The 16,018-nt window shown below is 37.6% G+C and overlaps 1 protein-coding gene across 1 annotated transcript in view; it reads left to right on the forward strand.

The window, feature by feature from the left end:
* Positions 1–16,018, forward strand: part of KYNU (kynureninase) — a 117,716-nt gene that overhangs the window by 27,084 nt on the left and 74,614 nt on the right. Inside the window, exon 5 of the mRNA XM_040228225.1 lies at positions 6,367–6,449. Coding sequence (XP_040084159.1) covers positions 6,367–6,449 — 83 coding nt within the window. The remainder of the gene's footprint in view (positions 1–6,366; positions 6,450–16,018) is intronic.

Raw genomic sequence — 16,018 nt, forward strand, 5'->3', positions numbered from 1 at the left:
AACCATCACTGGTCATAATGCAGCTCAGTCTTATAATTCATGTGACTGCCATATTTGGTTACTTTACACTAAAGAAAAGTCAAGAATACAGGCACACTTAGAAATATTTTAGGACTCAATTGATTTCTTCTAAAACTTTAAGTGATTCAAGCAAGACTATGAAATTAAAATGCTTACCTCTGTATTTTTTAAATGTCTATTAGTATTTTCCAAATTCATTTTCAACTGTATATGATTTCTAAAGTTAATAATAATACTTTATTTGGAGAATAAATTATTTGTTTGATGAAATGATAGGCAATGGCACCCCACTCCAGTACTCTTGCCTGGAAAATCCCATGGATGGAGGAGCCTGGTAGGCTGCAGTCCATGGGGTCGCTAAGAGTTGGACACGACTGAGCGACTTCACTTTCACTTTTCACTTTCATGCATTGGAGAAGGCAATGGCAACCCACTCCAGTGTTCTTGCCTGGAGAATCCCAGTGACGGGGGAGCCTGGTGAGCTGCCATCTCTGGGGTTGCACAGAGTCAGACACAACAAGCAACTTAGCAATATTTAGATTATTTTAATTTTCTGAAATAGAAAACTTTTAGTGTAATTTTGCTCTTTGATATATAATAAGTAATTATCAGCAAGAAGATATAACAACAATAAGAAGCAACAATATCATATGCTTGTTCATTGTAGGTCTGCTAAGATGGATAGGCAATAAACTTAATTTGGGGGAATATTTAAAATTAAATATTTACTAATGACCCAGATCAATTAAAGGAGAATGAGTTAGTAATCATAGTGGTAAAATTCAGCTATGTCAGTCCTAAAGAGCACATTTGTAAGTTGAAAGATGTATGTTGTGTCCCTAGGTAGTAATCACTATATTACTGGTCTTCTGGGTTATCCCATTTGCTAGATAAATAAATGCCTTTCTTTTTTATAGGAGCAAAAATTTGCCACAGTTTTGTCTTTATAGGGATTCTTATAAAAACTGATACATTTTAAGTAGAATTACTTAAAAAGAAAAATAGCACACTGAATTACACTGTAGGAACAAACTGCCTGGTTTGCAGTGACTTAGCTTACGTGGTAGTATGTGTGCAGAAAGGGTTCTGGTGAAGCACATGGGATACGTATGCTTCTGCAGACCTGCAGTCTCGTTCAATTTAAGGGTTTCTTTGTTTAAAAAGTATAAAAGTGTATTGTAGAGGAGGAAAGACTTGCCCCCTACTCTCATAGGTCCATTACTGGGCCTAGGAAATAAAGTAACAGGCAGATTAACAGAAGAAAAGGCATAAAATTTTATTACTTTTTAATATTACATGCATGAGGGCACCATAGGAAAAAAAGAAATGATATCCGAAAAAAGCAATGAGATTTGAAAGCTTATCTATTGTCTTAATAGGGGCTAACGAGGAGCTATACAGGTCACTCTGAGAAAAGTAAATGATTTTTAGGAAGGATGAATAGGCTGTTAGAAGACTAGATGGGAAGTGTGGTCGTTTGTGACAAAGTCTATCTGGCTGCAGTGCTGACTTCGTCTCCTCTCTTGTGACCTGAGACAATCTTCCCTTGTTGATGAAACTTCCAAAGAGGGAATTAAGGACAAATTGAGTTCTTTTGGAGGATCTGTCTTCAGACAGATAAGGGGAGTTCAGAGATATCCTCCTCTTGCATTTGCTCTTTTTCAAGTACCTCCAGCACATAATAATCCTTATGCCCAAGCGGCAAGTTTTAGTGTGACATAGTCTGCCTCCAGTGTGAATAAGAAAGTACACGGTATGACATGTTACAGAGCTTTTCCTGACATCTCTGTGGCTAATCATCGACTGGGTCACAGAGAAACGTTGTGAGATCATTAAGGGAGACTCTTTAAAGTCTTATTTATTTACTTACTGGGGGGAGCTTTTAAAAGCAGGGGCACTTTTCATTCTGTAAGATGGTTAAAGCGCAGTCCTATTTCAAAGAGGATCCACATTTCTATTAACTTCCTAATTAGATTTTATATCCTGAAATCTAATTTCATGAGCAAATACTGCTCTGCAGACATCTCAGCCGACTCACAGCAATGATTGATGCCATGGTAGTGAGTGAACTCTTTTCTATGCTCTCTTTTCCTTCACAGCATTAGTAAAAGATTTCACCTACACTGCAACTACTTTAAGCAGTTTAGAATGAAAACAACATAAGCTTTCTCTTAAATTGAATATGTATGTTTATAACTGCACTGTGATCCACATCAGCTCTTTCTAATGACAGGCCACTTTGAGTTTATTTGGGTAACACTTCCTAAATACATTTCACTACCCTAGGCTAGTAGACTGGCAAAATGAAGAAGTTGATTCTGTGTGTGACATCTTAAAGAAAGGAAGATGCCAAAAGCATTGCAGGAAGAAACAGATCCTTAAAGATTATTACCATGGTGTCTACCAGGGTGAGAAGTAGGTGGCATAATATTCTGAGATATAAATTCTCTGGGGCAGAACATAGAATTTTACTGCCTAACTGCAATAAGATGTATTGTGCTATCAGCAAGGCCATGGAGCTCTATGTGATTAAAATAAAAAAGGATCCAAGTATCTGCCTTTAACTACTATTTAATGATAAGGATTTTTGTCTTTAGCATTTATATTGGAAGTCAAGAAAGAGGCAAGCTTCAGGCTACCTAACAATAATATGAATAATACTCACTAACAATTGTCTTTCTCTTCCTCTTTAATTCTTATAGTCTGTTTATTCTCAAAGTCTTCTTCCTTCATCTCACTTTATCTGGTAACTGAAGTATTAGTTTAAAAACTGTGTTTTATACCACATGCTGATGTGTAGTGCAGTGTTAGTCACTCAATCATGTCTGACTCCTTGCAACCCCATGGACTGTAGCCCCGTGCCAGGCCCCTCTGTCCATGGAATTCTCCAGGCACACTGCAGTGTGTGCCATTTCCATCTCCAAGGGATCAATCTCCAACCCAGGGATTGAACTGGGTCTCCTGGGTCTCCCACATTGCTGGCAGATACCATCTGAGCTACCAGGGAAGCCTTCACATGCTGATGAAGTGAGTTTTAACATTAGATTTGCATTAGGAAAGACAACTCAAAAAAGGAGTACCATATACCAAGATCTTTCACATGGTACCTTATTTATTTTTGATAGAAATCCTTTAAGGTACATATTATAAACCATTTACTTTTATAAAAGTGGGAAATTAGGTACTGCTGGAAGAAGCACAAGCTTGAATCAAGATTGCCAGGAGACATGTCAATAACCTCAGATATGCAGATGACACCACCCTTATGGCAGAAAGTGAAGAGGAACTAAAAAGCCTCTTGATGAAAGTGAAAGTGGAGAGTGAAAAAGTTGGCTTAAAGCTCAACATTCAGAAAACAAAGATAATAGCATCTTGTCCCATCACTTCATGGGAAATAGCTGGGGAAACAGTGGAAACATTGTCAGACTTTATTTTGGGGGGCTCCAAAATCACTGCAGATGGTGACTGCAGCCATGAAATTAAAAGACACTTACTCCTTGGAAGAAAAATTATGACCAACCTAGATAGCATATTGAAAAGCAGAGACATTACTTTGCCAACAAAGGTCCATCTAGTCAAGGCTATGGTTTTTCCAGTGGTCATGTAAGGATGTGAGAGTTGGACTGTGAAGAAGGCTGAGCGCCGAAGAATTGATGCTTTTGAACTGTGGTGTTGGAGAAGACTCTTGAGAGTCCCTTGGACTGCAAAGAGATCCAACCAGTCCATTCTAAAGGAGATCAGTCCTGGGTGTTCTTTGGAAGGAATGATGCTAAAGCTGAAACTCCAGTACTTTGGCCTCCTCATGCGAAGAGTTGACTCGTTGGAAAAGACTCTGATGCTGGGAGGGATTGGGGCCAGGGAGAGAAGGGGACAACAGAGGATGAGATGGCTGGATGGCATCACTGACTCGATGGACGTGAGTCTGAGTGAACTCCAGGAGTTGGTGATGGACAGGGAGGCCTGGCGTGCTGCGATTCATGGGGTTGCAAAGAGTCGGACATGACTGAGCGACTGAACTGACTGACTGACTGACTGAAGCCTCTAATAAATGTAGCCTCTTACATAGTATTGACCTGGAACTGGCCCATCCCAGGTGATGAAGTCAGTTTTTAAACATTCAGGATTTTCATTGATGGGGGGTATTCATGCCACAGAAATCAGCATGAGCTCCTCCTTTCCAGTTTCCCCACTGCTCTGTAGAGGAGAAACAATCCTTTGGTCTTCTGAGGTTTTAACTGATAGCCTTGTAATAAAGGAGAGGTTAACAAGATAAAAAAATAATTTTGCTTATTAACACAATTTATTAACATTAATACCTAAAGGATACATAGGAAATATTCAAGGAAAAATGAATAACTCCTGAAGGTGGCTGAGAATTCAAGCTTAAATCTCATTTAATAGCTAAAGAGGAAGAAAGATGCAGGCCTCTTAGGGGATAGTTAAGGACTTCTATGAAAGATGGATGGATCCCTGAAGAATAGATAGGAGGAATAGTCTGAAGTTTATCTTGGGGGAGGGGGGTGGTGTTGCTTGTAGTCTCTCCTTGCTAAGAGGCTTCCCAGGTAGCTCAGATGGTAATGTGTCTGCCTGCAGTGCAGGAGACCTGGGTTTGATCCCTGGGTTGGGAAGATTCCCTGGAGAAGGAAATGGCAACCCACCCAAGTATTCTTATCTGACAAATTCTAGGGACAGAGGAGCCTGGTAGGCTACAGTGGACGTAACTGAGCAACTGCCATCTTCTTTAGCTGATGAAACTCTTGGGAAGATTTATGATAACTGAGTTTCTTTCGAAGGATCTGTCTTTAGGCAGATAGCGAAGTTCAGAGAAAGCCTCTTCTTGGATTTTCTGTTTCTTCAAGTGCCTATAGCACAATATGATGAATGTCCCACAATGATGTTTTAGGATGGTGTATTCTACTAGCCTTCATCTCTAAGAGAAGGTTTTTCAGCTCACCGCTACCAGCTTATTTAATTCCAGAATATGTATTCATCACAGTACATAGAGCACATGCTTATTCCTTTCTTCCAAGTTTACATAGTCTTTGGATTCCAAAAGAATTAAGAACAGTCTATTCCAGAGCTTTCTAATATACAAGTTTGTAACAGCACACAAAGTCACTCTCTTCTTGATTTCTTCTACTATTTTTCAAATGTATTTGCCTTCCTCATTTGATAGAAATGAACTGAGAATTGACATTATCTTATGCATTTAGCGTTTTTTTTTTTCCATTATGCCTACTGAGATACTTACTAGAATAACAAAGTTGAGCTAGAATGTGATAGATGAAATTGCTAGAAAATATGGGATTCCCAGGCTCAGTGTGGTAACAAATTCACCTGTCAATTCAGGGAACACAGGAGCGATCCCTGGATTGGGAAGATCCTCTGTAGGAGGAAATGGCAATCCACTCCAGTATTCTTGCTGGGATAATCCCATGGATAGAGGAGCCTGGTTGGCTACTGTCCATAGAGTCACAAAGAATCAGACAGGACTGAACACACAGCAGGTGAAGATATAGTATTGTCTCTGATTATTGCCAAGTTTCACTATTAACTTAAAATGTCATCATGAGTATAATCACACTTTATATACTTCTATTTAATTCATAGATTATACTTATATTTTAAAATGTAATTAATAATCATTTTAATATCTAGCTTCAAGTAGTAGTAAAATGTTGTAGTATAGATACAATTATATGGAATGGTATACAGGTAAGATATTCAAATAGCCTTAAAATTTTCAAAAGAGAAAAAATAATATCTTAGACTCCAAAATAAGGAAAGATAATGAAATATTATATGGTCAACACCCCCTATGCTGCTGCTGCTAAATCCATTCAGTCGTGTCCGACTCTGTGCAACTACATAGACGGCAGCCCACTAGGCTCCCCCATCCCTGGGATTCTCCAGGCAAGGACACTGGAGTGGGTTGCCATTTCCTTCTCCAATGCATGAAAGTGAAAAGTGAAAGTGAAGTGGCTCAGTCTGTCCGACTCTTAGTGACCCCATGGTCTGCAGCCTACCAGGCTTCTCTGTCCATGGGATTTTCCAGGCAAGAATACTGGAGTGGGTTGCCATTTCCTTCTCCAAACACCCCCTATACTCCCCAACAAAAAGTGAAACAAAAATAGTTTAAAATTACAAGTTAAAAAGCAGAGTTCTCAAATATTACTTTTGGTTTTTAAAAAAAGCATGTTTTTTATTAAAGCATTACAAAGACTCACTTAGAAATGTTCAGTCACTAATGTTGATATTTGAAAACTCACACAGACACCCAGAGATACACACTATACACACAGATGCACACCAAAACTAAGATTGTTATATCCCTTTTCATTTCAGGGGAGTCTATGGTCACAGTGTAGGGAAACGTCCTTGGGTTATAGGAGATGAGACTATATCAGGACTTATGAGTGACATTGTGGGTAAGTACAAAGTGAATTTTTTCTAAAAAACTCATAAAGACATAATATTTGGATACACAAAGTGAGGAGACAGAGGAATATTTTCCAGAGAACGGCAGGAAACTGCAAAGAACTAAGTGAAGTGTTAATTAATCTACTCAATAAAAAATGCAAAGTAATGATTATAAAGATGCTCAATTAATTCAGGAGATTGGGTGAAAATAATGAGGAGTTAAACAAAGAGTTAGAAAATATAAAGAAGAACCAAACTGAGCCAAAAGAAACAACTGAAATAAACTAGAAGTAATCAACAGTAGAGTAGATGATACAGAGGAATGTATCAGTGAACTGGAAAACAAGAGTAGTAAAAATTACTCCAGCTAAGCAGAAAAACAGAATAAAGAATTGAAAAAGAAGGACAGTTTAAGAGATATCTGGGACAATATCAAGCATACTAACATTCACATTATAAGGGTCCCAGAAGGAGAAGAAAGGGGGCAGAGAAGTTATTAAAAGTAATGATTCCTGAAAACCTCTCTAACCTGGGAAAGGAAACAGACATCCAGGTCCAGGAATCACAGAGGGTCCCAAATAAGATCAGCCCACAGAGGTCCACACAAAAACACATTTGTAATTAAAATGTCAACAAAAAAAGAGAAAATCTTTAAAAAGCAAGGGAAAAGCAATTTATTATACATAAGAGAACTCCCCAAAAAACAGTAGCTGACTTTCCAGCAGAAACTCTGCAGGCCAGAAGGGAGTGGCATGATATATTTAAAGTGGTGAAAATAAAAAAACCTACAACCAAGAATACTCTGCTTGGCATGACTATCATTCAAATTTGAGAGAGAGGAGGCATTTCACAAATAAGCAAATGCTAGAAGAATTCAGCACCACTAAATATGCTTTACAGGAAATGTTAATGAGACTTCTGTAGGTGGGAAGAAAAGGCCACAAGTAGAAATACAAAAATTATAAAAGGAAAACTGTCTCTTTTTAAAATGTCCTATACACAGTATTCATTTGTTCTGTAATGATTCACATTTTAAATAGTGCTTTCTGACAACATGCCAGTTGGCTATTCTTTAATAGGGTAATAAGAATAGCAGTTCACATTCAAGGTGGCAGTATCACCAGACCACATGAGAAGGGTAAGCAGAGACCCTCTGGGCATGTTTCGGACATGTTGTGTAGGGCAGACGGTTTCTAAAGGAAAGAAACAGGAGAGATTGGGAGAAAGAACACCTTTGTATTTGCAGAAGTCATTACTCTTTCTAAATAGTGGTCATATTAGCTTTTCTGGTAACCCCATGTAGGGAGAAGAGGAAGAAAGCAGCATATCTTGCTTTAGATGCTTGGTTGGGGTTTGCCTGCAAGAAGGAAGTTTATGGACACATTTGACAAGCACCCACATCTATCAGGTGAAGCTTCCTCAATCCTCAGCCACCATTCACACCCTCTGTACTGACAGCAAGACAGGGAAGAAACCTGTAGCTTTTATTCTGTGTTTAGCAAGGAGAGATTCAAAATTATCATAGTCAAAATAATGTTAATATAGTTTGTAAACAGACCACAAATAATTTAGGAACACTATGTTTCTAACTTCTTCTTATGTATTTCTGGGACTCATCCCAGCATAAACAGTCTTCTGCCCCAAATAGACCCCCAAAAATAGATCCACAGGAAATGACTTTGCATTTTCAGTTCAGTTCAGTACAGTCATTCAGTTGTGTCCAACTCTTTGGGACCCCATGGACTGCAGCACGCTAGGCTTCCCTGTCCATCACCAACTCCAGGAGTTTACTCAAACTCATGTCCATTGAGTCGGTGATGCCATCCAACCATCTCATCCTCTGTCGTCCCCTTTTTCTCCCACCTTCAATCTTTCCCAGCATCAGGGTGTTTTCAAATAAGTCAGCTCTTCATATCAGGCAGGCAAAGTATTGGAGTTTCAGCTTCAGCATCAGTCCTTCCAATGAACACCCAGGACTGATTTCCTTTAGGATGGACTGGTTAGATCTCCCTGCAGTCCAAGGGACTCTCTCAAGAGTCTTCTCCAAAACCACAGTTCAAGAGCATCAACTTTTTGGTGCTCAGCTTTCTTTAAAGCTGCCTAAAGTTTCTGGCGTCCCAGAAAGTCTCAACATGATAGAGAACCAGATGGCTCTAGATGGCTCAGTCTGGGCTACAGAGCCACCACCCAAGTTTAAATATTCAGTTGACTATGAATTAGAAGTGATAATACCTGAAAACCTCCCTAACTTGGAAAAAGAAACAGACATCCAGGTCTATATATCAACTGTGTTAAGCATGAATGAGCATGGAACACACTCATTCTTAGCATAGGCCAAACTGCTAGACTTTTAAGGAAAACAAGTTCTTAGTTTAGGAACTATATGAATATGTAACCTGTTCTATTCAAAAAGTTAATAAATAAATAAATAAGCACCTAGATAGAAAGGTTGCAAGCAAAAGCAAGCTCTGTTTACTGCTATTTATTTTTGAGTAATCACTACACTATACACATTTCTACCTCTTTTATGTGGTTATATTACAGGATCAGAATATCAGTTACTAGTTTAAAATAAGAGGTTAAGTACAAACTGAAATTCTCCCTTCTGTTCTAAAACACAGAAAAATAGAAAAAAAATTAGATTAACAAACATATAGCAACACTTAAAAATTAAAAAGAAATCTCTATTGATCAGAAATATAGTATTTGCTGAAGAAAGAAGTACTTGGAAGCTGGAAGCACAGTATTTGAGGAGTAGTGCATGTAGCCAGCATGAGTATGTAGGGTTTGAGTACAGGACTCGCACAAGAAGCCCCAGGGTGAATCTATAGAGCTCTGGATGCTTGGGGCTCAAACCCAAAGTCAGGACATTTTAACCAGGGTGGGTAACGGTGAAAGCTTAGCATCTCCTTCCAAACCAGTCAGGATCTTGGGAGCACTTGATCAGACCGCCAGCATAATCCAGAGGATATGTATATGTACATGTATAGTGTTATGGAGAGGATTCTCACCTGAACAATACTGGAGAGCATTTATAAGTCTGTTGTCTAGTTGTCTGATAATGCTTTTCATCTGTGTTCATTTCTTAGAAGCCAATTATATTCATTCAAATGCCTAACATGTAAATCTAAAAAAAAAAAAAAAAACACACTCAAAAAATCCTGAACTAATTTGACCTGAGCGTTTATCTTTTCCTTAGATGTGGACTGTTTTTCTTTGATAGATTTGCTTTCAGAACATAAATTGCATTCTAATTCTATTATTTTGTGATTAATATTTATCATGCTCTAAAGAGGAGTTAGGATGTTAGGCCAGGGAAGTGGTAAGGCAATTATTTAGTGAGATTTATAAAACCCATAAAACTTGCAAAAAGATTTCCTTCCACCATTTAAAAGTTTATAGCTCCACTGCAACTTATTAAATATGCATGTGTTTTGTTGCCCAGAAAATATGTATATGTCACAATAATCAATGAAATTTCAAACCAGCCCACCTCTCATTATTGTTAACAAGATTATTTTTAAAAAAAGAATATTCAGATTACTTAGATAAGTAACAAAATTGAACTTATTAAAAATGTTTTAAACAATAATCAGTTCTAGCTTTAGGGATTTTTGTGTGTCTTTGAAATACCACACAAAGGCATGTGACATATATGGGATAAACTTCATTTTATATGGAACTCAGTAAACAGTATATGTACTATTTATTTTATATATTTTTTTTTCTCAAAGTGTCTACTCTTAATATGACAAATGAATTATCATATTTAACTGGAAACATTATCAGTGCATCATTAAATATAAAGTAGCTTCTTTATTTTAATGATTTTTTTATTAGATGTCTATTTTGTTCTCTACAATGTATGTTTAATCAGGAGAAATAATTCTACCTTTTTGTTGTTGTTGTTGACAGTATCTGCTAAAGAGGACCATGAGCATGATTTTAAAAGCTCATTTTTAAAATTTTTTTTCAGTAACTAATACCTATCCCCCAATTTATTTACTTTTAAAATTGTATATATTAGTCAAATAAATGGTTCTTAATTTAAGTTTAAAAATGAATGAGTTTACTTTGTTTGCTTTAGGAGGAACTGATTCTTTTATAAGGTATGTGTGTATGTGTTCATGTTTGTCTTTTTTGCTGCAAATCCCAGGTTTCCTTTTTGCCTTGGTTACTAGTAAGTTCTAAGAAAATCTGATAGAATGAAGTAGCAAAAACATTTAATAGCTTCTAATTTGTTTCCCATCAGCATATATTGTACTTTGTTGCAATTTTTCAAAATCATTCTTTCTCACCTTAAATGCAAGAAACCTAATATCCTATTTGGAGGTAGATATTGTATAAATAAAAAAAATTAAATTATGTGGTAACTACAGAAGACAGGAGCAGAAGTCAGATTGATTTTTGCTACTTGTGGGCTGTCTAAATGAGTCAGGAGCAAACAGACAAGCTGTAAGTTTTGGACTACGATTGAATCTTCCAGGTTCTTAAAACCACAGCCTTTATTTTATCATAATACTTCTGAAAAAGAAGGAACAGGAGGATAATAAAAATTATTATGTGTACAAATTGATAGAGTGAATAGAGAGGAAAAGCAGGTAATGAGCAACCCTATTTACTCATAGATAGAGAAAATAATTTCCATTTCATATGAGATGAAAAACATTTAATAAAACATTTATATATATGTTATCAAACATTATATACATTTCTCTCACTTTTCATATATATAAAAGCAAATGAAGCTTATCACATACATGTTACATGCCTTTGTATGGTATTTCAAAGACACAAAAGTCTCTAAAGGTAGAACTGCAAAACATGGAATAACTTTCCCTTATAATTAATGTCACATTATCAGGGTGCTAGAAATAGAATTGCTGAGGAATATTATTAATATTATTATTAAGCCTACTTCTCCTTGGGTACATAAACATTACAGAGGGCTAGATACGTTCATTTTGGCTTATAAAACTATTGTTATATGAACATAAATTTGCTTTATGAAACTTGAGGTTGACCTGCAGAGAGGTAATATCCCTGGGAGCTCTCTCCAAATAGCCATGAATCATCAAGCACACTCGAGACAACTCTAAGGACCACAGGAATTTGCTACTTGTAAAATAGAGTGGAAAGCTCTCAGATTTAGCTTAACTACAAACCTTAGAACAAAACAACATTTGCATCTGCTTAATAGAAACATTACTTTGCGGACTAAGGTCCGTCTAGCCAAGGCTATGGTTTTTCCTGTGGTCATGTATGGATGTAAGAGTTGGACTGTGAAGAAGGTTGAGCACCGAAGAATTGATGCTTTTGAACTGTGGTGTTGGAGAAGACTCTTGAGAGTCCTTTGGACTGCAAGGAGATCTAACCAATCCATTCTGAAGGAGATAAGCCCTGGGATTTCTTTGGAAGGAATGATGCTAAAGCTGAAACTCCGGTACTTTGGCCACCTCATGCGAAGAGTTGACTCATTGGAAAAGACTCTGATGCTGGGAGGGATTGGGGGCAGGAGGAGAAGGGGATGACAGAGGATGAGATGGCTGGATGGCATCACTGACTTGATGGACATGAGTCTGAGTGAACTCCGGGAGTTGGTGATGGACAAGGAGGCCTGGCGTGCTGCGATTCATGGGGTCGTAAAGAGTCAGACACGACTGAGCAACTGAACTGAACTGAACTGAATAAAATATATAGAACATGGCATGGCAGTTATGAGAACCTTCTTATCAAACACTAAGCAGCTAGGGACCCTGTCATTCTTACTTTGCAAAACATTTGAAATTAAATGAGGGTGAGAAAGATGCAGAAGGATATTAGTAATGAACATGGGCTTCCTATATTTGACGTACAGAGAGCAGATAACATAGACAATACTTCTAAATGTTATCTTGAACAAAGATTTCATTTATTTATTTTTCTGAGAGAGAAAGATTTTTGTCTCCTACTTCCTATCTGTGACTAGTTAGTTCATCTGCTTGCACATTAGTTTCCTCATTGATAAAAGTGGAAAATAAAGTAGACACCTCACTGGATTACCATGAAGATAATACAAGTCACACTAGAAGTGTTGGCACATAATAAGGGCTCAATAAACATTAGTGTGCTAGGCATGGATATAAGAAGGTAATGCTTGTATATAAGTTTCACCTTCTGGTAAAGCAAAAAATTGTGTTCAATAAATAAACAAGCAGTTCTCACTCTTCAAATGAGAACTCTGTCTCACACACATTACTGCAGTGAGTTGTACATGATCTTCTAAAGTAAAGTGAAAGTGAAAGTTGCTTGGTTGTATCCAACTCTTTGTGACCCTGTGTACTATACAGTCCATGGAATTCTCTAGGCCAGAATAGTGAAGTGGATAGCCTTTCCCTTCTCCAGGGAGTCTTCCCAATCTAGGGATAGAACTCAGGTCTCTGGCATTGCAGGCAGATTCTTTACCAGCTAAGCCACAAAGGAAGCCAAAAAATACTGTAGAGGGTAGCCTATCCCTTCTCTAGCAGATCTTTCAGACCCAGGGGTCTCATGCAGTGCAGGCAGATTATTTACCAACTAAGCTATCAGGGAAGCTCATCTTCTAAAGTAAAGACTCTTTCAAATCCTGATAAGATTTCAGGATGTTTTTTAGAAATCCTTGGCCTCCAATAAATTTGCTTCCAATACTTGCAGTACTTTCATTTGTAATTTTTATTGAATTATAGTCAGATAGATGAATAAAGAAAAGTAAAAGTATTAGTGTTAGTTGCTCAGCCATGTCCAACTCTTTGTGACCACATGGACTGTAGCTCGCAAGGATCCTCTGTCCATGGAATTTTCCAGGCAAGAATACTGGAATGTCCATTCCCTTCTCTAGGGGATCTTCCTGACTCAGGGATCAAACCCCAGTCTCCTGCATTGCAGGTGGATATTTTACCACCTGAGCCACTAGGTAATGGAATATTACTCAGCCATAAAGAATAATGGAATGATGCTTTCTGCAGGGATGTGCATGGACCTAGGACATATTATACTTAATGAAATAAGTCATAAAGATAAAGACAAATACTGAATATTATATAGTAACAGCAAATTTGGCCTTGGAGTACAGAAAGAAGCAGGGCAAAGGCAATAGGGTTTTGTGAAGCGAAAACACTGGTCATAGCAAACACCTTCTTCCAACAATGCAAGAGAACACTCTACACATGGACATCACCAGATGGTCAACACTGAAATCAGATTGATTATATTCTTTTCAGCCAAAGATGGAGAAGCTCTATACAGTCAGCAAAAACAAGACCAGGAGCTGACTGTGGCTCAGATCATGAGCTCCTTATTGCCAAATTCAGACTTAAATTGAAGAAAGTAGGGGAAACCACTAGAACATTCAGGTATGACCTAAATCAAACCATACAATTATACATTGGAAGTGACAAATAGATTCAAATGATTAGATCTGATAGAGTGCCTGAAGAACTATAGACAGAAGTTCATAACATGGTATAGTAGGCAGTGATCAAGACCATCCCCAAGAAAAAGAAATGCAATAAGGCAAAATGGTTCTCTGAGGAGGCCTTAGGTATGAAAAGAATAGGTATGAAAAGAAGAGAAGTGAAAGGCAAAGGAGAAAAGGAAAGATATACCCATTTGAATGCAGAGTTCCAAAGAATAGCAAGGAGAGATAAGAAAGCCTCCCTCAGTGATCAATACAAAGAAATAGAGGAAAACAATAAAATGGGAAAGACTAGAGAATCCTTCAAAAAAATTAGAGATACCAAGGAAACATTTCATGCAAAGATGGGCTCAATAAAGGACAGAAATGGTATGGACCTAACAGAAGCAGAAGATATTAAGAAGAGGTGGCAAGAATAAACAGAAGAACTATACAAAAATAGAGCTTCATGACCCAGATAATCATGATGATGTGATCACTCACCTAGAGCCAGACATCCTGGAATGCAAAGCCAAGTGGGCCTTAGGAAGCATCACTGTGAACAAAGCTAGTGGAGGTGATAGAATTCCAGTTGAGCTATTTCAGGTCCTACAAGATGATACTGTTAAAGTGCTGCACTCAATATGCCAGCAAATTTAGAAAACTCAGCAGTGACCACAGAACTGGAAAAGGTCAGTTTTCATTCCAATCCCAAAGAAAGGCAATGCCAAAGAGTGCTCAAACTACCGTGCAATTGCACTCATCTCACACACTAGTAAAAAAAAAAAAAAACTCAAAATTCTCCAAGCCAGGCTTCAACAGAATGTGAAATGTGAACTTCCAGATGTTCAAGCTGGATTTAGAAAAGGCAGAGGAACCAAAGATCAAATTGCCAACATCCACTGAATCATCGAAAAAGCAAGAGAGTTCCAGAAAAACATCTACTTCTGCTTTATTGTCTATGCCAAAGGCTTTGACTGTGTGGATCACAACAAACTGTGGAAAATTCTGAAAGAGATGGGAATACCAGACTGCCTGGCCTGCCTCTTGAGAAATCTGTATGCAGGTCAGGAAGCAACAGTTAAAACTGGACATGGAACAATAGACTGGTTCCAAATCGGGAAAGGAGTACATCAAGGCTGAATGCTTTCACCCTGCTGATTTAACTTATATGCAGAGTACATCAAGAGAAATGCTGGGCTGGAAGAAGCACAAGCTGGAATCAAGATTGCCAGGAGAAATATCAATAAATTCAGATATGCAGATGACACCACCCTTATGGCAGAAAGCAAAGAAGAGGAGCCTGGTAGGCTGCAGTCCATGGGGTTGCAAAGAGTCAGACACAACTGAGTGACAAAGCACAATCTAAAAAATAGTACAAAAGATGGTATATGCAAAAACAGAAACAGACTCAGGGATGTAGAAAAGAAATAGTGGTTTCCAAAGGGGAGAGTGGAGTGTGGGGAGGAAATTAGGGCAGTTACAAACTACTATGTATAAAATAGATAGCAATAAATATATATTGTATAGCACAGGAAATTATGGCCCATACTTACAGTTTTCAATGTTTCAACATTAGTTCAAAAAAAGCTCTTAGGAAAAAAACAAAAGGAACAAACAAAAGCAACTTGAGAGAATTTTAACTTGCTTTAAATGAAGATTTATTGTCATATGGAATGCTGATAATATTGAAATATCTTAAAGGTACAAACATGAATTTCAGAAATACAAATTGGACCAAAAGAAATAGGTCAATAGAGTAAATTTTCTTTTGAAAATATGTTAAAAATCCATCTGATTAGTAGCCCATGCATGTTAAGAACATTTGATTCTTAAGGTGCTTTAGGTCATATTTGGAATAAACATTTCTGTTAATGTTCTGCAGCCTTAATACCTGCACCATCCTTAGCTATACAGGGGTGTGCATGTAAATACACTGACCTTCCCCTTCACAAAGTTCATAAGCAGGTGAGGAGGGCATTTGTGAAGAACTTGATTTAATTTAAAGTGCTAAGGTGGGATAATTTTTGTGTATGTGGGCAGACAAATTCAAGTCAATGAAGGATTACTTACAAAAAACTGATCCAAGTTTTAGCAGGCCATTGAGAGTGAAGGGTGCAAAGCACAGGGCCAAGTGTATGTCTAGATTAGTTCAGCCCAAGCACC

Source organism: Oryx dammah, unplaced genomic scaffold (assembly GCF_014754425.2).
Source record: "Oryx dammah isolate SB20612 unplaced genomic scaffold, SCBI_Odam_1.1 HiC_scaffold_27, whole genome shotgun sequence".
Classification (NCBI taxonomy): Eukaryota; Metazoa; Chordata; class Mammalia; order Artiodactyla; family Bovidae; genus Oryx; species Oryx dammah.